This window comes from Mustelus asterias, chromosome 19, assembly GCF_964213995.1.
Source record: "Mustelus asterias chromosome 19, sMusAst1.hap1.1, whole genome shotgun sequence".
Classification (NCBI taxonomy): domain Eukaryota; kingdom Metazoa; phylum Chordata; class Chondrichthyes; order Carcharhiniformes; family Triakidae; genus Mustelus; species Mustelus asterias.
Window position 1 is genome coordinate 31,727,162 of NC_135819.1, and position 27,537 is coordinate 31,754,698.

Sequence of the window (27,537 nt, forward strand, 5' to 3'; positions counted from 1 at the left end):
GTTGGTTGGAAATTTGGCCATTGTGATCCTTCCACTGTTAAACACTCCTTGTGCTGCTCTTGTCTCTGCTTGATTTTTTGAAGTTATTTGTCATTCCCTCTCCCATGGTTCCAGAGTTTTCCCTTCATTAATGCTTGCTTTATGTGCCCTGGGTGGAACTTTACACCAGTGGGATTTTATGGTCAATGGGCTTTTGAATGGCTTGCTGCATCTTACGGTCCTGCCCAAGTTGTGATGGGACTGTAAAATTCTGCCCATTATTTCCCCCTTGAGATTCACTTTTTAAGATAGTACTGGTTTTCTCTGTCTCTCTCTTACTGCGTTAAGAGAGTTCTCACCTTCCATGTATGAGTGAAACTGGTCTACAATTTGCTTCTGGAGTTACATTTTCAAAATGTTGTGTCTCTCCAGTTTACTCTGTTCCATAATATTTAGTACTGTTTCTCTTGGACGTTAGAAGTATTCAACAAAGACTGTTGAGTGCTGCACAATGGAAAATTGTTTTAAATCTGCCCTGTGACTTGCAGCTTTTAGATGAATTAGAAATGCTATTAAGTGACACTCCACTCGATGAGTTGCCTGAGGCGACTGCGAACCAGTATCAACAGACCATTTGGGATTTGCAGGAACTTCTCTCTAACATCAATGATGAAGCAACTAATATCCTCCTAAAGGTAGGTGCTTAAGCAGATCATTCATACTCACATGTACACCAAAATATTGCACAAAACATTCTCTGTCGGGACTAACCAAAACTGGCTGCTGACTAATCTAAAGTATGTCATTCTGTGTGATATCACTGAGTCAGTACAAGTGATGACTTTTGCACTGAGCTGATGTAGCCAGACAAAATTCAGCAGAACATTAAATATTACAAAATGAATGGCCTAATGGAGGACTTACTGAGGCTGGACAGCAATAACCTTTAATAGTTTATATGACCAGTGAATGTGGAAGTGGTCAACATGGACTCATGATGGGTTGGGTTGAAGTGGATTATAACCTTGACCCCTTGGAGCCATCCCATATCAAGAGCACTCCCTGAAGAATCACCTTCATTTGAGTTTAGAATAAGCACTTCCTGCAGACACTTGTTTTGGGACCAAACAAGTGAACCACCTCTCCCCCAAGGAAATTGACCATCAAGACATATTAGCTTCTTCCAGGTAGCTTTTTAAATAATTATTAGCCTGGTTATAATTACCCAGATATAAGTGTCTGGTGGTCTCTCTTCAAAAAATGGTACCTCCCCATTTTGGAGTGTAGAAGAGAGGGTGTTCTTAAAGTTGCATACAGAATTCTACATGAGACATTATTAATTCACTCAGGGGATGTGGGCATTGCTGGCCAGGCCAGCATTAATTGCCCATCCCTAATTGCCCTTGAGAAGGTGAGCTGCCTTCTTCAGCTGCTGCATCATTTACTAACTTACTTACAAATTCATTAAAGAACCATAACTAGCAATACACTTCAAGTGGATAAGTACATTGTAATGTTAAAGATATATAAAAAGATGGAAAACATGAGCTTAGTTCTAATATAGATTCCAGAATTTAAAAAAAATATGCTGCAGACTTGTCTTAAAATGTCGATCAGATGTTTAAAGCCAAGTGTTGGTTGAAATCCCTGAGCATTTTAGCCGCCTGAAGAGCTCGACACTGCGGAGCTGTTGCTGGGGTTAACTTTGAAAGTGTCTAGCTCCTCAATCGCTTGAGAATCGTTAATTTAAAGATTTCTGTTCAGCACCCTCTGTCTTTCCTGACAAAAATCTTCCATCTTATTGTCTGTTGAATTGAATTGCATCATCCTTAGCAGCTGTAGGTGTTACATCTTTGAGTAAATTCCTCTCCTTTTCATATGGTGATAGTATATCATATCAGATAATTATTTAATTGTTGAGGATTGCTTTATTATGTGAACCCTGTGAGCATTTATCTGGTCAAAAGCTGTTTGTAGTATCTTTCAGTAGCAATGCCTGTGACTTTCACTTGTTTCTTATTTTCATAATTTTTGTTTGATTTAAAAAAAAAAGGTTTAAACCTTAAACTTTACTGCACGGTCAGCTTAAGATTCCTGTGTCCAAGATGAGGTCATAAACGGTCATGGGGCGGGATCTTACGGCCTTGCTCGTCCCGAAACTGTAAAATCCCACCCGAGGTCAATGGATCTTTCCATGTTCCGCCCCTCACCCACTCCGATTCCTGTGGCGGGCAGCACAGTAAAATTCCAGCCATAGTCTTTTTCTTTTTTCTTAAGATCTGCAAGAGTTTAATCTTATAATAGTGATATTTAGTATTCCAATTAAATTGATCCATGACTTCACATTAATTGATAAAGACTGAAGAGACGTTCTGTGCCATCCAAAGCCAATGTGTGATGAATCCTTCCTTTAAACAAAACGTATCAGTGTGCCCTTTTGAAGGCAAAGTTGACCCCAATATGTTAGGATATCCTTTGAACATTTATTTTCTTTAAAAATAAGTCATATAGAATACGCAGGGCTTAAAGTATTCTATTTTTTCTGGAATATTCTTTTGCTGTACTGTCGTGTCCTTTGTGACCTTTTGTAACAGCCTGTACCAGTATGGTTATATCAAAGGGTTTAGAAAAGTTCCATCTGCTGAGTCAGATTCAATGGTGTCCCTTAAAGGCTTCTAGATAAGGTCAGTTTGCCTGGTTTAACAAAGACCAATTATTCAAGATGAAATGTCCTCATTACATATGAATTCTATTCATTATCTATTTTACCCCCAATTATCTATATTTTCATGTCAGGGTGGGGGTTAGTTTTAGACGAGAAAGAAAGTGTTTAAGCCGATTCATGACTAAGGAGTAGGGTTTGGAGGATTAGAGGGAGGGGGTGCACACAGATTCATGACTGGAGGAGAGTGGAGGGCTTTAGAGCACGGGAGGGCAGGGTTGCACATAGGTTCATGACTGGAGGAGAGGTTGGTTTGATGGAACCGAACAGCTAAGTAGCAGTCACTCATTTGGTCGTGTCTCGTTGGATCACATTGTCAGGGTTAGAAATCAAAGCCAGTCCTGGGACTCTGTGGGCCATGCTTACAGGGCTATGGGAGGGGAAAAGCCTGCCTGCTTTTGTTGCTTTTCCATGCCCACTTTGTCAGTCAGCTAAAGTTGGTGGAAGCTTTTCAAATGCTGAGCTCTTTGTCAAGAGACAGATGTTGAGTTTTACGAGCATTTACTAGTTATATTGGTATACAGTTGCCCCTTTCTCAGTAAAATAAAAATGAAGTGGTTATTTTGTCCAGGATTGTGTCGAGCTTCTTGAGTGTTGTTGAAGCTACATTTATCCAGGAAAGTGGACATTATTCCATCACACACCTGACTTGAGCCTTGTAGATGGTGGACAGGCTTTGGCGGGGCAGGAGGTGAGTTACTCTCCACAGAATTCCCAGCCTCTGACTTGCTCATGTAGCCACTCCACTGTGTTTATATGGCAGCTTCCATTCAGTTTCTGGCCAATGGTAACCACCCAGGATGTTGGTGGTGGAGGCTTCAGCATTGGCAATGCCATTGAGTGTCAGAGGGAGATAATTGGATTCGCTCTTGTTGGAGATAGTTGTAGTATTTTAAAACAGAAGTTGCAAAACACAGAAGTATGAAACAAACAAGAGCTTTTATTGGGGAAGTTGTTGCTCTTACTGGCCCTTAGATTAGATTGACTGTAAATCGGGCCCAACTGCTGATGATGTCATCAACATGAACACAACACTAGTGGTTCCTGCAATGAAACGCAGTAAAACGTTAACAATTTACAACACTATAAATTTACAAAAACAGTAAAACAACAGTCAATAAGTTAAAAGAAAATTACTGCCGTTGCTGAAATCTGAAACCAAAAGAGAAAATTCTGGAAAATCTCAGCAGGTCTGGCAGCATCTGTAAGGAGAGAAAAGAGCCGATGTTTCGAGTCCAGATGATCCTTCGTCAAAGTCAATAAGTTATATGGTTGGGATGACATCAATTTTGGTGTGGTTGTTGGCGAACCTCAGGCATCTGCATTTTCATGTTGGCTGCAACCTCTGGTGTTTTTGGTTGTTCAATGTTGTCTCCACCAAAGTTGACGAAGGATTTGGAGGTTGACTAGGCATTGAAATGTCTTCAACTGAGGTACTGTCTTACACAGTTGTTTCAGGTATTGTCAGGTTCTCAGGAATGTTTCATAGAATCATAGAAACCCTACAGCACAGAAAGAGGCCATTCGGCCCATCGAGTTTGCACCGACCACAATCCCACCCAGGCCCTACCCCCATATCCCTACATATTTACCCACTAATCCCTCTAACCCACGCATCTCAGGACATTGAGGGCAATTTTAGCATGGCCAATCAACCTAACCCACACATCTTTGGACTGTGGGAGGAAACCGGAGCACCCGGAGGAAACCCATGCAGACACGAGGAGAATGTGCAAACTCCACACAGACAGTGACCCAAGCCGGGAATCGAACCCAGGTCCCTGGAGCTGTGAAGCAGCAGTACTAACCACTGTGCTACTGTGCCATCTGGTTTAGGTCTTCACTTGGCATCACAAGCCAGGGTAATTTTGGATCAAAGTGTATCAGTACTTCTGACTTTAATGATGCCTCCTTAGCCTGTATGAAGGCCTTCTCACGCTGATCCACCCATTTCCCGTTTTGACACAATGGCTGGAATTTTACCGCCCCGCCTGCCACGGGAATCGGAGCGGGCAATGGGCGGAAAATGGGAAGGTCCGTTGACCACGGACAGCATTTTACGGTTTCGGGACGAGCGAGGCCATAAAATCCCACCCAATAAGTTGTGCAAAGGCTTGAAAATAGTTGCTAGTTTTGTTATGGACTCTTGTTTGACTCTGACTCTGTCTCTTCATCCTTACTATCCCACAATGACCGTCATGAAGTTACTTTAGGACATGTTTCCTTAACAGTGGTGGAATGATTATCTGTACTCCCCAGAGGAGACAACCAGCCTGTACTGATAGTTCAAGTCTTTGGGTAACGTATTGCTTCAACTCCGGGTTTGTTCCTCCGGTCTTGCCACAAAGTACCATGTCCATAACTTCTGACAGAAGTGGATCATTCCTGATATATTTCTTAACTTGTCCTGCAGTTACAGGAGTCTGATCGACTTCTTCGAAATAGAAAATATTACCACTGGAACTATGTGTTGACTTGTTAGGTAAGAGTAATCTGGAGAGTTCATCAGTGTTCCTCATAGATCATAGAAACCCTACAGTGCAGAAGGAGGCCATTCGGCCCATCGAGTCTGCATCAACCACAATCCCACCCAGGCCCTACCTCCACATATTTTACCCGCTAATCCCTCTAACCTACGCAGCCCAGGACTCTAAGGGGCAATTTTTAACCTGGCCAATCAACCTAACCCACACATCTTTGGACTGTGGGAGGAAACCGGAGCACCCGGAGGAAACCCACGCAGACACGAGGAGAATGTGCAAACTCCACACAGACAGTGACCCGAGCTGGGAATCGAACCCGGGACCTTGGAGCTGTGAAGCAGCAGTGCTAACCACTGTGCTACCGTGCCGCCCCTGTGCAGATTTGATTGATGATGTGTGTGTTGACAACAGCAATGCCCCATCTCTACATTCGGCTCGCTGATGGGGATGGAATAGCAGTGTGCAGCGGCCTGAATATCATCATCAGTGGTCGGTGATCATTTAGTAGAGCAAATTTCCTTCCAAATATGTATTGATAAAAATCTTTTAATCCTGAAAATGATGCCCAGAGCTTCCTTCGCTATCTGCGCATAGTTCATTTCTGCTTTGTTCAAGGATCTTAATGCAAACACTATTGGCTTCTCTTCATCATTGGGCACTATGTGAGGAGCCACTGCTCCCACTCCGTAAGGTGATGCATCACAAGCCAGGGTAATTTTGGATCAAAGTGTATCAGTACTTCTGACTTTAATGATGCCTCCTTAGCCTGTATGAAGGCCTTCTCACGCTGATCCACCCATTTCCCGTTTTGACACAATGGCTGGAATTTTACCGCCCCGCCTGCCACGGGAATCGGAGCGGGCAATGGGCGGAAAATGGGAAGGTCCGTTGACCACGGACGGCGTTTTACGGTTTCAGGACGAGCGAGGCCATAAAATCCCACCCAATAAGTTGTGCAAAGGCTCGAAAACAGTTGCTAGTTTTGGGACAAACCTTCCATAATAGTTTAATGACCCAAAAACAATCAAAGTTGATTTACGTTCTGAGGTGCTGGTGCCTCAGGTATGGCTTTTACTTTTGAAAGGATTTGTGCAGTCCCTTTGCATCTATGATGTGTCCCAGATCTTCAGTAGACGATTTGAAGAGTTCACATTTATCCTTCCAAAGTCGTAGCCTGTAATCTTCTAGCCTGTGCAGTGTAGCATCTAAATTATGTAGGTGCTCTTCTTCATTCTTTCCAGTAAGTAAGATGTCATCTGAGTAGCACTGGACTCCTTTTGTCCACTGAGAATTTTATTCATGGCACATTGGAGCAGCGAGTGCTCCGAAAGCTAGTGGCTTTTGCTACCAAATAAACCTGTTGGATTTTAACCTGGTGTTGTGAGACTTCTTACATTGGAACAACATAAGTGCAAAAGTGATTCCTAATGGAAACTTTATATCTGAATAGCCCCTAATGTGTCACAATGATCAAATAGTTTACAATTGGGGGAGAGGTAATTATGATGCAATCAGGCGGGAATTAGGAAGCATAGGATGGGAACAAAAATTGTCAGGCAAAGGCACTAATGATAAGTGGAACTTTTTCAAGGAACAAATACTGCGTGTCCTTGATAGGTATGTCCCTGCCAGGCAGAGAGGAAATGGCCGAGTGAGGGAACCATGGTTCACAAAAGAGGTGGAATGTCTTGTCAAGAGGAAGAAGGAAGCGTATGTTAGGTTGAGAAAACAAGGTTCAGTTGGCTCGATGGAGGGTTACAAGTTAGCAAGAAATGAGCTGAAAAAGGGGCTTAGGAGAGCTAGGAGGGGGCATGAGAAGTCCTTGGTGGGTCGGATCAAGGAAAACCCCAAGGCTTTTTACTCTTATGTGAGGAATAAAAGAATGACCAGGGTGAGGCTGGGGCCAGTCAAGGACGGCAGTGGGAATTTGTGCATGGAGTCAGAAGAGATAGGAGAGGTGATGAATGAATACTTTTCTTCGGTGTTCACCAAGGAGGGGCCATGTTTTTGAGGAAGAGATGGTGTCACAGGCTGATAGGCTGGTGGAAGTAGATGTTCGGAGGGAAGATGTACTAGTAATTTTGAATAAACTGAAAGTTGATAAGTCCCCTGGGCCTGATGAAATATATCCTAGGATTCTTTGGGAGGCAAGGGATGAGATAGCAGAGCCTTTGGCATTGATCTTTGCGTCCTCACTGTCCACGGGGGTGGTGCCAGAGGACTGGAGAGTGGCGAATGTTGTTCCTCTGTTTAAGAAAGGGAATAGAAATGACCCTGGTAATTATAGGCCGGTTAGTCTTACTTCGGTGGTCGGTAAATTGGTGGAAAAGGTCCTTAGGGATAGGATTTACGACCATTTAGAAAGATGCAGCTTAATCCGGGATAGTCAGCACGGATTTGTGAAGGGCAAGTCTTGCCTCACAAATTTGATATAATTTTTTGAGGAGGTAACTAAGTGTGTAGATGAAGGTAGTGCAGTTGATGTCATATACATGGATTTTAGTAAGGCGTTTGATAAAGTCTCCCACGGTCGGCATATGAAGAAAGTAAGGATGTATGGGATAGAGGGAAGTTTGGCCGATTGGATAGGTAACTGGCTATCTAACAGAAGACAGTGGGTGGTGGTGGATGGAAAATTTTCGGACTGGAAACCGGTTACCAGCGGAGTGCCACAGGGATCAGTGCTTGGTCCTCTGCTCTTTGTAATTTTTATAAATGACTTAGAGGAGGGGGCTGAAGGGTGGATCAGTAAATTTGCTGATGACACCAAGATTGGTGGAGTAGTGGATGAGGTGGAGGGCTGTTGTAGGCTGCAAAGAGATATAGATAGGATGCAGAGCTGGGCTGAAAAATGGCAAATGGAGTTTAACCCTGGCAAATGCGAGGTGATTCATTTTGTTAGGACTAATTTAAATGTGGATTACAGGGTCAAAGGTAGGGTTCTGAAGAATGTGGAGGAACAGAGAGATCTTGGGGTTCATATCCATAGATCTCTGAAGGTTGCCACTCAAGTGGATAGAGCCGTGAAGAAGGCCTATAGTGTGTTGGCGTTCATTAACAGGGGGTTTGAGTTTAAGAGCCGTGGGGTTATGCTGCAACTGTACAGGACCTTGGTGAGACCACATTTGGAATATTGTGTGCAGTTCTGGTCACCTCACTACAAGAAGGATGTGGAGACACTGGAAAGAGTGCAAAGGAGATTTACCAGGATGCTGCCTGGTTTGGAGGGTAAGTCTTATGAGGAAAGGTTGAGGGAACGTGGGCTTTTCTCTTTGGAGCGGAGGAGGTTGAGAGGAGACTTAATAGAGGTTTATAAGATGATGAGGGGGATAGATAGAGTGAACGTTCAAAGACTATTTCCTCGGGTGAATGGAGCGGTAACTAGGGGGCATAACTATAGGGTTCATGGTGGGAGATATAGGAAGGATGTCCGAGGTAGGTTCTTTACTCAGAGAGTGGTTGGGGTGTGGAATGGACTGCCTGCAGTGATAGTGGAGTCAGACACTTTAGGAACATTTAAGAAGCTATTGGATAGGCACATGGAGTACTTCGGGATGATAGGGAGGAAATAGCCTGATCTGAGTTTCAGACAAAGCTCGGCACAACATCGTGGGCCGAAGGGCCTGTTCTATGTTCTAAATATTGTTGTCCTGGGTCCACATTTATCTGGAAGTTAGCTTGACTAAGGACAACTTTACTGAAATGCTGGCCTCTATAGCCAATCCAGCAACTAAATCATCAATTAAAGGCAGAGAGTACTGCTGTGCACACAGTACCAGATTGATAGTGACTTTAAAATCACCACATATGCGTACCGAGCCAACTTTCTTCATCATGGGTACTATCAGTAGAGCGGCACGGTAGCACAGTGGTTAGCACTGCTGCTTCACAGCTCCAGGGATTTGGGTTCGATTCCCGGCTCGGGTCACTGTCTGTGTGGAGTTTGCACATTCTCCCTGTGTCTGCGTGGGTTTCCTCCAGGTGCTCTGGTTTCCTCCCACAGTCCAAAGATGTGCGGGCTAGGTTGATTGGCCATTCTAAATTGCCCGTTAGTGTCCCGGGATGCATAGGTTAGAGGGGTTAGTGGGTAAATATGTAGGGATATGTGGATAGGGCCTGGGTGAGATTGTGGTTTGTGCAGACTCGATGGGCCGAATGGCCTCTTTCTGCACTGTAGGATTCTATGATCTATGATCAGCATGGCCCAATCACTTACATTAACGGGTTTGAGGACCCCGTCTTGACCAGTCTCCCTAATTCTGCCTTGAGCCTGATTGAGGATCGCACTGACCTAGCCTTTAAGCATCTTGCTTGACTTTCAACCTTAATCTTTAATTTGACTAAGATTTCCTTCATGCTTCCCAGCTCTCCATTAAAGACAGTGTTTCTTTAAAATCTTCAGTGGACCTGCTTCAGGCTCTGACATGAGATTCATCCCGGCCCCCAGTTCAGCTTGATTCTTTCCAGCCAGGTTCCCCCCATTATTGCTGGACAGTTAGCTTTAACGATGTGCAGGGACAAGTCTGCGATCTGTCCGTTCAGCCGCACGGTTACATCGATATGGCCCCTGAACAGAACCACTTCTCCGGTATAATTTTATCTCTGAGGGTTTCGAGGCGGTATTGGAGTTTTCCTTGCTACACAATTCCTAAAACCAATGACACAGTGGCTCCGGTGTCCAAATCTATTTTTACTGGTTGTCCGTACTGTAGAGGTGTGATGCGGTAATGGTTGCTTGCACCAGCAATTGTCAATGACAGTTCGTCATCCGTCTGTGAATCTGGTCCTTTTTTGCATCATGTGGGCACCCTTCCCTTTATTCGGTTTTCCACTTGATTCGTTTGGATCATACTTTTTATAATTCTTGTTGGAAACTTATTTCTTTCTCCAACACGCCCTTCGATATGCACCTTTTTACCATGCCTGCATTTTGCATCTGTATGCCCAGCGTTTGCACACCGGTGCCAATTTCATGTCTGTATTTGGGTCTGAGCTGATACCTTACAGACCTAATAGATTATAGAATAGAATCATAGAATCCCTACAATACAGAAGGAGGCCATTCAGCCCATCAAGACTGTACCGACCACAATCCCACCCAGGCCCTATTCCTGTAACCCCCACATATTTACCCTGCCAAACTCTCTGACACTAAGGGGCAATTTTAGCATGGCCAATCCACCTAACCTGCACATCTTTGGACTGTGGGAGGAAACCGGAGCACCCGGAGGAAACCCACGCAGACACGGGGAGAATGTGCAGACCCCGCACAGACAGTGACCCGAGTTAGGAATTGAACCTGGGTTCCTAGCGCTGTGAGGCAGCAGTGCGAACCACTTTAGTGCTCGAGCTTAATTGTTGGGCTTCTTTAGCTGCTAGTTCCATAGTTCCATCAATATTTTGGGTCTAAGGTGCTTTCTGTTAACAGCCTGTTCTGGATAGCTTCACTTTTTAACCCACACACTAGGCTGTCTCACAGTATTCAGCTAATTCCTTTTTAAAGTTGCTATGGAAAGTGTGATTGATTCACCTTCTGGCTGATTACTTGATGGAACCTGAACCCCTCGGCCATGACCAAGAGAGAGGTGGCCCTGCAATATCGCCACAATCACACCATGAATTTTCCAGCCTGGTTTTTCTGGTTGCATCAGACTTCACAGAAGGTTGAAAGTTGTTCCCCTGCCCCCCGCCCCCCACCGTTAGACAGGACAGGGCATTTACATTTTTCAGTGTATTCATTCATAGAATCCCAACAGTGCAGAAAGAGGCCATTTGGCCCATCGAGTCTGCACCGACCACAATCCCATCCAGGCCCTACCCCCATGTCCCTACATATTTTACCCGCTAATCCCTCTAACCTACTCATCTCCGGACACTAAGGGGCAATTTTAGCATGGCCAATCAACCTAACCCGCACACCTTTGGACTGTGGGAGGAAACCGGAGCACCCGGAGGAAACCCACGCAGACACGAGGAGAATGTGCAAACTCCACACAGACAGTGACCCGAGCCGGGAATCGAACCCGGGTCCCTGGAGCTGTGAAGCAGCAGTGCTAACCATTGGGCCACCGTGCCGCCCTATGTGCCGTATGTGTTCAGAATTTTCATCATCCTATCCCACAATGCCAAAAACACCCACCATTTTTACTATGGAAGGCTTGTGTAAGCACAAATGTGCCACAACTGCTGGAATGTTACCGCCTGTCCCGCCGGGGAAATCGGAGCAGGCGAGGGATGGAGAATGGAAAGGTCCGTTGATCTCGGGTGGGATTTTCTGGTTTTTGGACGAGTGGGGAGGTAAAATCCCACCCAACGCTTTTAGCACTATCTTGCTATTTTTATTACAAACAAGGTCCCCTGAGTCACCTGCTCCTTCTCCGAGCTCGCAACTAATGGTTGTAATGCTTACTGCTCACAGTAGAGGGAGCACTGTTCCAGAATATGAGGTTGCCACAGCAACCTCTGCAAGACGTGCCAGACCATCGACACAGATGCTATCATCTCACGTGAGAACACCATCCACCAGGTACACGGTACATACTCTTGCAACTCGGCCAACGTTGTCTACCTGATACGCTGCAGGAAGGGATGTCCCGAGGCATGGTACATTGGGGAGACCATGCAGACGCTACGACAACGGATGAATGAACACTGCTCGACAATCACCAGGCAAGAGTGTTCTCTTCCTGTTGGGGAACACTTCAGCGGTCACGAGCATTCGGCCTCTGATCTTCGGGTAAGCGTTCTCCAAGGCGGCCTTCACGACACACGACAGCGCAGAGTCGCTGAGCAGAGACTGATAGCCAAGTTCCGCACACATGAGGACGGCCTCAACCGGGATCTTGGGTTCATGTCACACTATCTGTAACCCCCACGACTTGCCTGGACTTGCAAAATCCCACTAACTGTCCTGTCTGGAGACAATACACATCTCTTTAACCTGTGCTTAACCCTCTCTCCACTCACATTGTCTGTACCTTTAAGACTTGGTTACCTGTAAAGACTCGCATTCCAACCATTATTTTGTAAACTGAGTTTGTGTCTTTATATGCCCTGTTTGTGAACAGAACTCCCACTCACCTGACGAAGGAGCAGCGCTCCGAAAGCTAGTGGTTTGTGCTTCCAAATAAACCTGTTGGACTTTAACCTGGTGTTATGAGACTTCTTACTGTGTTCACCCCAGTCCAACGCTGGCATCTCCACATCAGAATATTCCAAGCAGAGCATGTGGCAGCAATTGTTTTGATGCTGGATTCTATGAAATGTTTTTTTAAACTTTGATTTCTTCAATGATTGTTACCATTATTCGGCACCCCCTGTCCATCAGCTTTGGTGTAGCGATGTTTTTATCTGCTTAATTCTTTTTGAAAGGCTGTTGCATGGAACAGTGATTTTCCTTACTTTCGCGGATTCCTGTAGCTGTTTTCTGAGCGTTTGCAGCGTGGACTCAACGCCGGTTTTCTTTGTGGTATTTTAAAAGAGACTTGCAAAATTTCACTAACTGTCCTGTCTGGAGACAATACACATCTCTTTAACCTGTGCTTAACCCTCTCTCCACTCACATTGTCTGTACCTTGAAGACCCAGTCAGTGATGCCCACATCCCATGAATGAATAAAGAAAAAAACGAACAATAAATGGCATATGTGACAAAGGTATTCATGGATTTCTCAACAACCCGCCCAGCTGTTAATGATATGAGTCAACCAATCTCTCAGACCAGAAATAAACAAGAGTTTTTATTGGGGAAGGTATTGCTCTTACAGAGCCTCAAATTAGACTGACTAATTTAGACTGACCGGGCGGCACGGTAGCACAATGGTTAGCACTGCTGCTTCACAGCTCCAGGGACCTGGGTTCGATTCCCGGCTTGGGTCACTGTCTGTGTGGAGTTTGCACATTCTCTTCGTGTCTGCGTGGGTTTCCTCCGGGTGCTCCGGTTTCCTCCCACAGTCCAAAGATGTGTGGGTTAGGTTGATTGGCCATGCTAAAATTGCCCTTAGTGTCCTGAGATGTGTAGGTTAGAGGGATTAGTGGGTAAATATGTAGGGATATGGGGGTAGGGTCTGGGTGGGATTGTGGTCGGTGCAGACTCGATGGGCCGAATGGCCTTTCTCTGTGCTGTAGGGTTTCTAAGACTTCGTTTTATAAGCCTGATGCAACGGCTGATAATGTCGTAAGTATGTGATCAAACTCTTAAAGGGACCTTCTCCCAACTGGGGACAAACATGAATACACAACAATGGTCATTGCCTGCTATTTGTGTGGTACGAATGTTTCTTGCCACTTACCAGCCCAAACCTAAATGTTGTCCAGATCTTGCTGCATGTGAACCTGAACTACTTCAGTGTCTGAGGAGTCACGAATGGTACACTCATCAGTAAACATCTCCATTTCTGACCTCTTGATGCTGGGAAGATCACTGATGAAGCAGCTGAAATGGTTGGACCTAGGACACAACCTGAGGACCTCCTGCAGTGATATCCCAGGCCTCAGATGATTGACAGCCACAACCGTCCTTTGTGCCAGGTATGACTCTAAACAGTGGAGAGTTTTCCCCGATTCCCAATGAGTGAAACTAACAGAAATGGGACAAGTGTTGCGAGCAGGACGGGCTTCTAGAACATTCTTTCTTTCAACCAGCAAAAGATCACGGAAGCTCAAACTGTACCAAACGTAATTTGTGTTTGAAATTCTGTAAACCTTTGTGCTGGTTTGGCAGATTTCAAGGAAATTTTACAGAAAAATAATGCAACCAAGCAGAATCTCCAGCCCAAGTTTTTTTGTATCAAAGTTTAAAGACAATGCGGGTAGTTTCAGCTCTGACTAAGGGTCATCCAGACTCGAAACGTTAGCTCTATTCTCTTTCCACAGACGCTGTCAGACCTGCTGAGTTTTTCCAGCATTTTCTGTTTTTGTTTCAGATTCTAGAATCCGCAGTGTTTTGCTTTTATCAGGTAGTTCTGGGTTGCTTTTGTAATCTTATCATGCAAAAGGGGCACCTGCTATATTTTGATGCTTATCATTTTCTGGTGAATTTGTAAGTTAATGAGAATATTTGACAGATACTTTTCATGCACAATGCATCTTAAAATCATTGAAAGGTCCACTGCATATTTAAAAACTTCCATTCTCTTTTAGAAAGCCATTGATCTTGTTGACATTGAGACTGGAAACATGCAAGAGGTAGTTACTGATGAGAACATCACTCTCTGTTTGTGGGCCAACTTCAACAAAAACCCCAGGTATGCAGATTGTTGCCAGTCAATGCGAAGTTCTTTCTCATTGTCATAGAGGTTCATGGAAACAGGCCCTGTCCATGCCGACTAGTTTTTACTACTAAACTAGTCCCAATTGCCCACGTTTGGCCCATATCCCTCTATACCCATCTTACCCATGTGACTGTCTAAATGCTTTTTAAAAGACAAAATTGTACCCGCCTCTACTACTACCTCTGGCAGCTTGTACCAGACACTCACCACCCTCTGAGTGAAAAAACTGCCCCTGTGGACCCTTTCATATCTCTCCCCTCTCACCTTAAACCTATGCCCTCTAGTTTAGACTCCCCTACTTTTCGGAAAAGATGTTGACTATCTATCTACCTTATCCATGCCCCTCATTATGTTATAGACCTCTATAAGATTACCCCTAATCCTCCTATGCTCCAGGGAAAAAAATCCCAGTCTATCCAGCCTCTTGTTATAACTCAAACCTCAAATCCCGGTAGCATCCTAGTAAATCTTTTCTGCACCCTTCTAGTTTAATAATATCCTTTCTATAATAGGGTGACCAGAACTGTACTTAGTTTTCTAACTGTGGCCTTACTAATCACTTATACGACTTTGACAAGACGCCCCAACACCTGTATTCAATGTTCTGACCAATGAAACCAAGCATGCCGAATGCCTTCTTCACCACTCTGTCCACCTGTGACTCCACTTTCAAGGAGCTATGAACCTGTACCCCTAGATCGTTTTGTTCTGTAACTCTCCCCAACGTCCTACCATTAACTGAGTAAGTCCTGCCCCGATTCGATTTACCAAAATGCATCATCTCTCATTTATCTAAATTAAACTCCATCTGCCATTCATCGGCCCAATTGCTTAAGATCCCGTTGTAATTCTAGATAACCTTTTTCACTGTCCACTATGCCACCAATCTTGGTGTCATCTGCAAACTTACTAACCATGCCTCCTAAATTCTCATCCAGATCATTAATAAAAATGACAAATAACAGTGGACCCAGCACCAATGCCTGAGGCACACCGCTGGTCACAGGCCTCCAGTTTGAAAAACAACTCTCTACAACCACCCTCTGTCTTCTGTCATCAAGCCAATTTTGTATCCAATTGGCTGCCTCACTCTGGATCCCATGAGATTTTTCCTTATGCAACAACCTACCATGTGGTACCTTGTCAAAGGCATTGCTAAAGTCCATGTAGACAACGTGGACTGCACGTCCCTCATCTACCTTGTTGGTTACCCCTTCAGAAACCTCAGTCAAATTCGTGAGGCATGATTTTCCACTCACAAAGCCATGCTGACTATCCCTAATCAGTTCTTGCATCTCTAACTGCCTGTAGATACTGTCTCTCAAAATACCTTATAACAACACTACAGATGTTAAGCTGTAGTTCCCAGGTTTTTTCCCTGCAGCCCTCCTTAAACAAAGGCACAACATTTGCCACCCTCCAATCTTCAGGCATCTCACCTGTGGCTGTTGATGATTCAAATATCTCTGCTAGGGGACCCGCAATTTCCTCCCCAGCCTCCCACAATGTCTTGGGATACATTTAATCAGGTCCCGGGGATTTATCTACCTTGGTGCACTTTAAGACTTCCAGCACCTAAGACATCACTATTTCCCCAAGTTCCCTAACATCCCTGCCTTTCTCCACAGTAAATACCAATGAGAAAATTTCATTTAGGATCTCACCCATCTCTTGTGGATCTGCACATGGATGACCTTGTTGATCCTTAAGAGGCCCTACTTTCTCTCTAGTTACTCTTTTGCCCTTTATGTATTTGGAGAAGCTCATTGAAACCTGGGACTGCTGATGAAATACTTTGTAGCATTGCGGAGGAGTTGATGATTTTTAATCTGAGTACAGAACATTCTGAGTCCAGGCATTAATGCTCATTTAAGCAACATTAATGCTAGTTTTCAAATTGCAGCATAGGTCAGTAAATGATTGTGGGGGCTGATAATATTGTTATGATGTAAATTTTGAATGGTTATATATTACATTCACCTTGGCACAGCGGTTAGCACTGCTGCCTCACAGCGCCAGGGACCCGGGTTCAATTCCGGCCTTGGGTGACTGTCTTGTGTGGAGTCTGCACGTTCTCCCCATGTCTGCGTGGGTTTCCTCCGGGTGTTCCGGTTTCCTCCCACATTCTGAAAGACGTGCTGGTTAGGTGCATTGACCTGAACAGCTGCCGGACGGTGGCGACTAGGGAAATTTCACAGTAATGTTAATGTAAGCCTTACTTGTGACTAATAAGTTAACTTTAACTTTAAACAGTTCCTGACCAGTGCAGAGGGGTGTGGCAGTATTGACTTGCCTAAAAAAATAAATTCAATTCCCCAGAGAAGTAGGCAATCTTTATTTCTGAGTCTTTATTTGAAATATATTTTCAATAACACAAGTAGGAATAAACAGTTGCATAACAGAAGAAAGCACCTATGGTTGTTTGAACAGCTTTAAAAAGCTCATGATGCTGTGTCTGATGGTTGAAATGTGTCTCACAAAATGCTGATAAGGATGTCTACAATGAAGTCTGTAATTAAACAATGGAAATACTTAAAAAGGTTCATCTGATAAAGGAGGAGGAAGGTTAACATGTCAGGCTGAACCCTTCTATCGCTGATAAAATCTTTCACCGCAGAAGGAGTTCTGATTGATTTAAATTAAAACATGCAAGGGGAGCAGATAAAACTCTTCACAGATCAGCAAAGTTTGGAGGGAGGAGGGAGAAAATAAATTCAGGCAAAGTAAACTAAAGCAGAGCTACTAAACAAAGCATGAAACAATAGAGATTACCTAAACCTAAAAGCTACAAGCATTAGGAATAAGATACTTGAGCTCAGGCCAAATGCAACAACAGGAAATTATTTTTTCCCACTGTGAATTTATCTCAGGTGAATCTAGTTTGCAGTGGTGTACAATACTCTGTAATCTAATTTGAATACTCCTGCCATACTGGCTTCTAAAACATTAGCTGCAGCACCTTTGCTAACATTTATTTATTAATGTCACAAATAGGCTTACATTAACACTGCAATGAAATTACTGTGAAAATCCCCTAGTCGCCACACTCCAGCGCCTGTTCAGGTACACTGAGGGAGAATTTAGCATGGCCAATGCACCTAACCTGCACGTCTTTGGACTGTGGGAGGAAACTGGAGCACCCGGAGGAAGCCCACACAGACACGGGGAGAATGTGCAGACTCCCGCACAGACAGTGACCCAAGCCGGGAATCGAACCCGGGTCCCTGGCGCTGTGAGGCAGCAGTGCTAACCACTGTGCCAGTGTGCCACCCCTTTATTCAAAGAGAAGTTGTAATCTCACCCAACTGTTGGGAAATGGAATCTGGTGCAGTGGATAGTAACATAGGACTAGATATAACTCAACATTCTGCTCAGTCGGTGAATTTCCCACACAGCAAGTGAGGTTAAAATGACTCCCTTTGGGTCAGTAGAGCAATAGTATGCATAGTATTTTAACTATTATATTCTTTCATGTCCTGCACTGTTAGTGTTTTACAATAATATGTATGCCTTGCCTTTTTCTGTAAGTAATGGAAATCTTTCTGAACCTCTGGCAGGGTGCTTCTTGTAGCTGAAGTAATCTTGACTCTTTCAGTGAAATGGTGCCTCCTTTGCATACATGGAAACCATCAGCACTCAAGATTTTGCTCCTGTGTTCTCCTACAGAGAGCTTACAAGCACATACAGTTTCATTGCTAAATTGGAAAATTTCCACTTGTTGTTGAGACAATTAACAGATGTACTGCACTGCCTATTGCTGAATAGACAAACTATTGTTCATGTTGCACTTGTGAGGATAAAAGACAACTGAGCACATGGGTTGGTTGCAGTCAGTAAGGCAGGTTTATCGGAGAAGTTGTTCACTGTACAAAACTTGTGCAAGGCTGATTAAAAGTCGGCAAAGCAGCTGATGATGTCACAAACTAAGCATGTGACTAGACTCTTAAAGTGGCAGCTCAACACAAGATCTACCCAAATATTTAACACCAACATTGACATGTATGATGGTTAAGCATCTGATTAGCTGTTGAAGATCCCAGAGGGTCATTACTGAGATATTGCAATTATTTGATAAGTTTTAGAAAGAAGCAATTTCTATTCACTTGAGTTTATTTTTTTTCACAATTCAGGATCTTTGACGAGGCGAATGCTATCCTGAACCCAGCAAGTGAAGTGCATGCTTGAAATGCACCTGATGTTATTGGGCTGTTTTGAGGATAGTAAGAAGTTTAACAACACCAGGTTAAAGTCCAACAGGTTTATTTGGTAGCAAAAGCCACACAAGCTTTCGGAGCTCCGAAAGCTTGTGTGGCTTTTGCTACCAAATAAACCTGTTGGACTTTAACCTGGTGTTGTTAAACTTCTTACTGTGTTTACCCCAGTCCAACGCCGGCATCTCCACATCATGTTTTGAGGATCACAGGTTTTGGTCAAGTTTAGTTGGCCAGCAAGCTGTTGCTGTTTTAGCCTAGCACATATTTACCAAAGCATTAAACACTGCTTAAAATAAGTTCTGATTTTCTCACAGATTCAAAGGCTATGCATTTGTCCATCACAATGTGGAATTTGAACTCCCTAAACCCTTGGCTATGAGTGACATTGCTGTGCGCATTTTGCACACCCATTATGACCACATATCTTGTCGCAGCCCTACTTTTTATGCTCATCAGAGAGCCTTTAAAATAAAGCCCACTCCAATTGAAATTAGAGAAGATATCAATGAGGACGAGGAGCTACAGGCAGACGATGACCAACAGAGGAGTGCTGAAGAACAGAAAACACCTGACGAACAAAAAACACCTGACGAACTAAAAGCTTCTGACGATCAACACAGTCTTGAAGCCAAGCAGTCAATTGAAGAAGAAACAAAGGTTCTTCGACCAACAAGGACAAAGGTATAGAGATGTTGGTTTGCAAGTCAGAAACAGGTCTAGGTAGTTTAATCAATGTTATTTTCAGTGAACCCAAAACGCACAGTGACATGGCACCAAAGTTTGAAGTGAAGAAGCTTGAAGAAAATGTGGTGGCCATATCATTTCTATATCTACTGTTATATTGTTTTTCTATCTATTAATCATTTCAATCCCAAAACGTCAGTAAAATTATGCTTCTTAAGTGTATTGGGGACCATGTGATGTTTTGAATCATTAGTCTTCAGCATAGCAAGAATTTAATTATGCAACAGTTTAATTATTTCATTCAATCCTATTAAAACAGAAATTACAGAAAATATTACTTATTCCTGACTGGGGGATGGTATATGGAGGGATCGCTGCCTTTCTTCATTAATATTGATAACCTAAACCGGGGTCTACAGGGCACAATTTCAAAATTTGCAGATAATACAAGACTTGGGAGTATTGTGAACTGTGAGGAGGGTAGTGATGAACTGCAAGAAGATAGAGACAGGCTGGTGGAATGGGCAGGCACGTGGCAGATAAAGTTTAACGTAGAGAGGTGTGAAGTGATCCATTTTGGTCAGGAGAAGGAGGAGAGGAGTAATAAAATAAAGGGTCCAGTTCTAAAGGAAATGCAGGAGCAGAGGGACCTGGGTGTGTCTGTGTATAAATCATTGAAGGTGGCAGGGCAGGTTGAGAAATGAGTTCAGAAATTATATTGAATTCTGGGTTTTATAATAGGAGCACAGAATACAAAAGGAAATAAGTTATGAACCTTCATGAAACATTGGTTCAGCCTCAATGAGTAGGATGTGATGGTTTTAGAAAGGGACAGAAAAGATTTACAGAAAATGTTCCAAGAATGAGAGCCTTCATTTGTGTGGATAGACTGGCGAAGCTGGGGCAGGTCTTCTTGGGGAGAGAAGGTTAAGAGGAGATTTACATTCACATTCTATCTCGCACTGTCCCCTCACATACGCCCCACCACCACACGCTGTCTTGCCCCCCCCCCAATAGCCCCTTCCACTCTCCTTCATCTCCCCCCTCCCTCCCTCTCTCCCCACTCCCTTTAAACCTCCTACTGCCTTCTCTTCCTCTCTCTCTCCCCCGCACCCTTGTCCTCTCTCTCTCTTTCTCTCCCTCTCTCTCTCTCTCTCCCAGCCGCTCTCTCTCCCCATCCCCTCGCCCTCTCTCTCCCCTACCCCATCGCCCTCTCTCTGTCCCCCAGCCCCTCTCTCTCCCCTATCCTCTATCCCCTCTCTCTCTCTCCCAGCCCCCCTCTCTCCCCTCACGCTTTCTCTCTCTCACTCTTTTTCTCCCACCCCCCTCTCTCTCCCCTATCTCCTCCCTCCTCCCTCCCCTATCCCCTCCCTTCTCCCCCCTCTCTCTCCCCTATGCCCTCCCTCCTCTCCCCTCTCTCTCTCCCAATCCTTCTCTCTCCTGTACTCCCTTGCACCCCCCCCTCTCTCTTTCTCTCTTCCCCAACTCCCCCCTCTCTCCTGTACCTCCTGCCCCTCTCTCTCTCCCAACCTCTCTCTCTCCCATGACCCCTTGCCGCTTCTCTCTCTCTCTCTCTCTTTCCCCTACCTCCTCTCTCTCCTGTACCCCTGGCCCCCTCTCTCTCTCTCCCCCATCCCCTTGCTCAGTCAACATTGCTCAGTTTATCAATTTGCACTAATGAAGAGCACCACAACCAGTTTGTGTTGCATTGAAAGGCTGGGGTCCCTTTGAGTAATACACTATGTGATACTGTTATCTTCTGATTCCAGCAATATAAAAATACAAATTTTAAAAATGCCACATTCCCATGGAAGTATTAGAGAATTTACCTTTCTTCCTCTTCTGAACTCCTCTTTGCAGAGCCTGAGCATGATTCTTTTTTGTTACACAGGCCTATTTGTGTTGTTGGATCAGTTGTTTTGCAGTTGACTATTTATAGTTTGCTACAATCACCTTGAAATGTGAAACTTTGCATTGGCCATGTGAATTAGGTAAGCTCACTTTATTTGAATTTCAAAGCAGGTAAGGCTGCCATTTGACACTCACACGGTGATGCTTCCCAAATTACCTTCAATGTTTCTAACATCCTGCACATGTCTGAGAGGAAGATTTCTCAGCCTTTAACTGTGAGTTACTTGACCGTAAGTGCAATTGGATGATTGCGGATGTACAACATTCTGACCAATGCTGGCAGCAGGCCCTACCCCGGGATGAAAATCCCCAGCTTACCCACAAATCTACTGCTCTTCTTCAATTAATGCCATGGGATCTTTTACATCCACTTGAGAGAGCAGGTGGAGCTTCAGTTAGACGTCTCATGGCGGCACAGTGGTTAGCACTGCGGCCTCACAGCGCCAGGGAATCATAGAATCATAGAAACCCTACAGTACGGAAAGAGGCCATTCGGCCCATCAAGTCTGCACTGACCACAATCCCACCCAGGCCCTACCCCCATATTCCTACATATTTACCCACTAATCCCTCTAACCTATGCATCTCAGGACACTTAAGGGCAATTTTAGCATGGCCAATCAACCTAACCCGCACATCTTTGGACTGTGGGAGGAAACCGGAGCACCTGGAGGCAACCCACGCAGACACGAGGAGAATGTGCAAACTCCACACAGACAGTGACCCAAGCAGGGAATCGAACCCAGGTCCCTGGAGCTGTGAAGCAACAGTGCTAACCACTGTGCTACCGGGTTTGATTCCCGGTTTGCGTGGGTTTCCTCCGGATACTCCAGTTTCCTCCCACATTCTAAAAGACGTGCTGGTTAGGGTGCATTGGCCATGCTAAATTCTCCCTCAGTGTACCCGAACAGGTGCCGGACTGTGGCGACTAGGGGATTTTCATAGTAACTTCATTGCAGTGTTAACGTAAGCCTACTTGTGACTAATAAATAAACTTTACTTAAACTTTATCCTGAAACATGGTATCATTAACTAGTGCAGTGTGCCCTCTGTACCACACTGCAAGTAGGAGCTTAACTCTTACAACTTCTCTGACGGAAATCTTTGTCGCTTCTTTGGACACGGGTGAGGTCCCTGAGGATTGGAGGATAGCGAATGTGGTCCCGTTGTTTAAGAAGGGTAGCAGGGATAACCCAGGAAATTATAGGTCGGTGAGCTTGACGTCCGTGGTAGGGAAGTTGTTGGAGAGGATTCTTAGAGACAGGATGTATGTGCATTTAGAACGGAACAATCTCATTAGTGACAGACAGCATGGTTTTGTAAGAGGGAGGTCGTGCCTTACAAATTTGGTGGAGTTTTTTGAGGAAGTGACAAAAACGGTTGATGAAGGAAGGGCCGTGGATGTCGTCTATATGGATTTCAGTAAGGCATTTGACAAAGTCCCACATGGCAGGTTGGTTAAGAAGGTTAAGGCTCATGGGATACAAGGAGAAGTGGCTAGATGGGTGGAGAACTGGCTTGGCCATAGGAGACAGAGGGTAGTGGTCGAAGGGTCTTTTTCCGGCTGGAGGTCTGTGACCAGTGGTGTTCCGCAGGGCTCTGTACTAGGACCTCTGCTATTTGTGATATATATAAATGATTTGGAAGAAGGTGTAACTGGTGTAATCAGCAAGTTTGCGGATGACACGAAGATGGCTGGAATTGCGGATAGCGAAGAGCATTGTCGGGCAATACAGCAGGATATAGATAGGCTGGAAAATTGGGCGGAGAGGTGGCAGATGGAATTTAATCCGGATAAATGCGAAGTGATGCATTTTGGAAGAAATAATGTAGGGAGGAGTTATACAATAAATGGCAGAGTCATCAGGAGTATAGAAACACAGAGGGACCTAGGTGTGCAAGTCCACAAATCCTTGAAGGTGGCAACACAGGTGGAGAAGGTGGTGAAGAAGGCATATGGTATGCTTGCCTTTATAGGACGGGGTATAGAGTATAAAAGCTGGAGTCTGATGATGCAGCTGTATAGAACGCTGGTTAGGCCACATTTGGAGTACTGCGTCCAGTTCTGGTCGCCACACTACCAGAAGGACGTGGAGGCATTGGAGAGAGTGCAGAGAAGGTTTACCAGGGTGTTGCCTGGTATGGAGGGTCTTAGCTATGAGGAGAGATTGGGTAGACTGGGGTTGTTCTCCTTGGAAAGACGGAGAATGAGGGGAGATCTAATAGAGGTATACAAGATTATGAAGGGTATAGATAGGGTGAACAGTGGGAAGCTTTTTCCCAGGTCGGAGGTGACGATCACGAGGGGTCACGGGCTCAAGCTGAGAGGGGCGAAGTATAACTCAGACATCAGAGGGACGTTTTTTACACAGAGGGTGGTGGGGGCCTGGAATGCGCTGCCAAGTAGGGTGGTGGAGGCAGGCACGCTGACATCGTTTAAGACTTACCTGGATAGTCACATGAGCAGCCTGGGAATGGAGGGATCCAAACGATTGGTCTAGTTGGACCAAGGAGCGGCACAGGCTTGGAGGGCCGAAGGGCCTGTTTCCTGTGCTGTACTGTTCTTTGTTCTTTGTAATGGTGCCTGAACCCACAATGTTCTAACTCAGCAATGAGCATGCTACCAACTAAACCACCACTTACAATTCAACAGAAAATGTAGAATAGATTTTAATTGGGGACTGATTCACTATTGGCCATTCTATGCAGCCTGTAACACAGGCGGGGTTTTCCACTTTCCATGGTGGTGGAAAACTGGTGCAATTAGATTGCTTGGGTTATTCTGTGTGATGCTAATGAAAATGAAGATAAGCAAAATGCATAGTGGGATTACCTCAATTTCTACAGTATTGTTTGGTCCGCAGCTGGAGTTGGCAGCAGTGTGAATCAACCCAGACTATCAACTTTTGCTGGAAGGTTATATACGGCCAGCCTGGCCCCAAAGCAAATTCTTGAGATGCTAGTCTCTAGTCTAGACCATCGCTGCATTGATAGCACCAAATTTAGAATCATGTGTAGTGTGTGTCTGCAATGTATTGGAAGCGCAAAACTTCGCATGGATAATGGTGCTGTTATCCTTCTTCAATACACCAGGAAACATACAGTTCCCATGCACAGTAACAAAGAAAGGTACAACCAGAAAGAATGCTTTCTATGGTGCATCTGTAAAGGTTGGTGAGAGTTGTAGCTGACATGTCAAGTTTCCTCAGTCTTCTTTAGATTGAATGTTTAAGGGATGGATGTGGTTCAAGTGGCTGCCATGTCTTGGGTGGCATTGAACTTCACAAGTGTTGTTGGAATTGCACTCATTCAGGCAAGTGGGAAGTATTCCATCCTGTCCTGACTTGTGCCTTGTAGATGGTAGACAGGCATTGAGGAATCAGCAAGTGAGTCACTCGCCACAAAATTGACAGCCTCTAATTTGCTCTTGTAGCCACATTATTTATATGGCTGTTCCCGTTAAGTTTTCGGATAAGGGTAACCCCCAGGATAGCAATAGTAATGTCATCATCGTTGTAATGCCGTTGCACATCAAGGGGCGATGGTTTAATTCTCTCATGTCCGAGATTATCATGTCAGATGGACACGGATGAAAATTGTTTCATTCAATAAATATATTGGCCTGGATCTTATGGTCAGCTGTAAACTGGAGTCGTACCACTAATTTCATTTAAAAGTACGCTCTTAGCTTTTTTGTAGGCTGCAGCACTGATTTCCCAGCAAGGTAAGTAGGGGGTCCTAGTGGCGTGACGCAATCCCAACGCAACCATACCCCTGTGGACGTAATGGGCTGAACACACATCCGGAGAGTTCTGCCTTCAGCTCAATGATGGGGAATTGCTTTTAATCAATGATTCTAAACACCGCTGGTGAGGACAATCAACCCAGGTTTACACGCTGACAAGTTTTGGTGTTCGCTGCAATTGGGATCATGAGATCTGAGCCATTATATACCTGCTATTTTGCTTTACTTGTTTGCTTTGATATTAGCAAGCAGAATTGTAATTTTTGTAATGATATAAATCTAGTTAATCAGGAGGATGTTAACTTGGGATCTGTTTTATTACAATAATGCTTGAGAAATATTTTTCAGAAGGAATGAAAAAGTTTAGGTTTGTAATGATATATTATGAAAATATACTTTGTGTGGATTTAAATGAAGAATTGGAAGGACATTGACTGATTGAAAATGTAGCAGTTTTTAATTTAATTTGCACAATAAGAAATCATAGAATCCCTACAGGGCAGAAGGAGGCTATTCAGCCCATCAAGTCTGCACTGACCACTATCCCACTCAAGCCCTATTTAAGTTGTTAGAAGGTATTTTGAGAGACAGGATCTACAGGCATTTAAAAACGCAAGGACTGATTAGGGACAGTCAGCATGGCTTTGTGAGTGGAAAATCATGTCTCACAAATTTGATTGAGTTTTTTGAAGGGGTAACCAAGAAGGTAGATGAGGGCAGTGCAGTTGATGTTGTCTACATGGACTTTAGCAAGGCCTTTGACAAGGGATTGCATGGTAGGTTGTTGCATAAGGTTAAATCTCACGGGATCCAGGGTGATGTAGCTAAATGGATAAAAAACTGGCTTAATGACAGAAGCCAGAGGGTGGTTGTAAAGGGTTGTTTTTCAAGCTGGAGACCTGTGACCAGCAGTGTGCCTCAGGGATCGGTGCTGGGTCCACTGTTATTTGTCATTTATATTAATGATTTGGATGAGAATATTGAAGGCATGGTTCGTAAGTTTGCAGATGACACCAAGATTGGTAGCATAGTGGACAGTGAAGAAGGTTATCTCCGATTGCAACGGGATCTTGATCAATTGGGCCAGTGGGCTGACAAATGGCAGATGGAATTTAATTTAGATAAATGCGAGGTAATGCATTTTGGTAGATTGAACCAGGGCAGGACTTACTCAGTTAATGGTAGGGCGTTGGGGAAAGTTACAGAACAAAGAGATCCGGGGATACAGGTTCATAGCTCCTTGAATGTGGAGTCACAGGTGGACAGAGTGGTGAAGAAGGCATTCGGCATGCTTGGTTTCATTGGTCAGAACATTGAATAAAGGAGTTGGGACGTCTTGTTGAAGTTGTACAAGACATTGGTAAGGCCACATTTAGAATACTGTGTACAGTTCTGGTCACCTAAAATAGAAAGGATATTATTAAACTAGAAAGAGTGCAGAAGAGATTTATTCGGATGTTATCGGGACTTGATGGATTGAGTTTTAAGGAGAGGCTGGATAGACTGGGACTTTTTTCTCTGGAGCATAGGAGTCTGAGGGATGATCTTATAGAGGTCTATAAAATAATGAGGGGCACAGATCAGCTAGATAGTCAATATCTTTTCCCAAAGGTAGGGGAGTCTAAAACTAGAGGGCATAGGTTTAAGGTGAGAGGGGAGAGATACAAAAGGGTCCAGAGGGGCAATTTTTTCTCAGAGGGTGGTGAGTGTCTGGAACAAGCTGCCAAAGTTGTAGTAGAGGCGGGTAATAATTTTGTCTTTTAAAAAGCGTTTAGTCAGTTATATGTGTAAGATGGGTATGGAGGGATACGGGTCAAATGCAGGCAATTGGGACTAGCTTAGGGGCTTAAAAAGGAAGGGCGGCATGGACAAGTTGGGCCAAAGGGCCTGTTTCCATGCTGTAAACCTCTATGACTCTAATAGGCCACTTGCTTTATCTTTCAGTAACTCTTTAACTTTATTAATCATAATCCACATCCTCTATACTCAGAATTCACAAATAAGGGTAAATCTGACTTTAAAACATCTCTCCTAACATTGCACCTTTAGATTCCTGGAGCAATGCATTCCCTAATTCTAATAATGTTCAAGAGATCCAAATGAGATGAGTGCCGATATATCAAGAGGTTGTGAGGCTGGAAGAGATTACAGAGATGGGGAGGGCTCAAGTCATGGAGGTATTTGAAAACAAGGATGAGAATGATAAAATGAAGATGTTGTTTGACCAGGAGCCAATGTGGGTCAGTGAGCACTGGGGTGTGAGGTGAACGGGATGTAGTCTGAGTTAAGATATGGGCAGCAGAGTTTTGCAGTTTTTAAGTTTATTTATTAGTGTCACAATGAGGCTTACATTAACACTCCGGCGCCTGTCCGGGTACAGGGAGAATTTAGCATGGCCAATGCACCTAAACAAGTACTTCAGACTGTAGGAGGAAACCGGAGCACCCGGAGGAAACCCACACAGACACGAGGAGAACGTGCAGACTCTGCACAGACAGTGACCCAAACCGGGAATTGAACCCAAGCCG

The 27,537-nt window shown here is 44.4% G+C and overlaps 1 protein-coding gene across 1 annotated transcript in view; it reads left to right on the forward strand.

Annotated features, from left to right (window-relative positions):
* The window catches only part of dnai7 (dynein axonemal intermediate chain 7), an 83,906-nt gene that overhangs the window by 14,613 nt on the left and 41,756 nt on the right, over window positions 1–27,537 (forward strand). Inside the window, exons 6-9 of the mRNA XM_078234758.1 lie at window positions 528–674; window positions 14,325–14,428; window positions 18,984–19,350; window positions 24,964–24,988. Of these exons, the coding sequence (XP_078090884.1) occupies window positions 528–674; window positions 14,325–14,428; window positions 18,984–19,350; window positions 24,964–24,988 (643 nt within the window). The remainder of the gene's footprint in view (window positions 1–527; window positions 675–14,324; window positions 14,429–18,983; window positions 19,351–24,963; window positions 24,989–27,537) is intronic.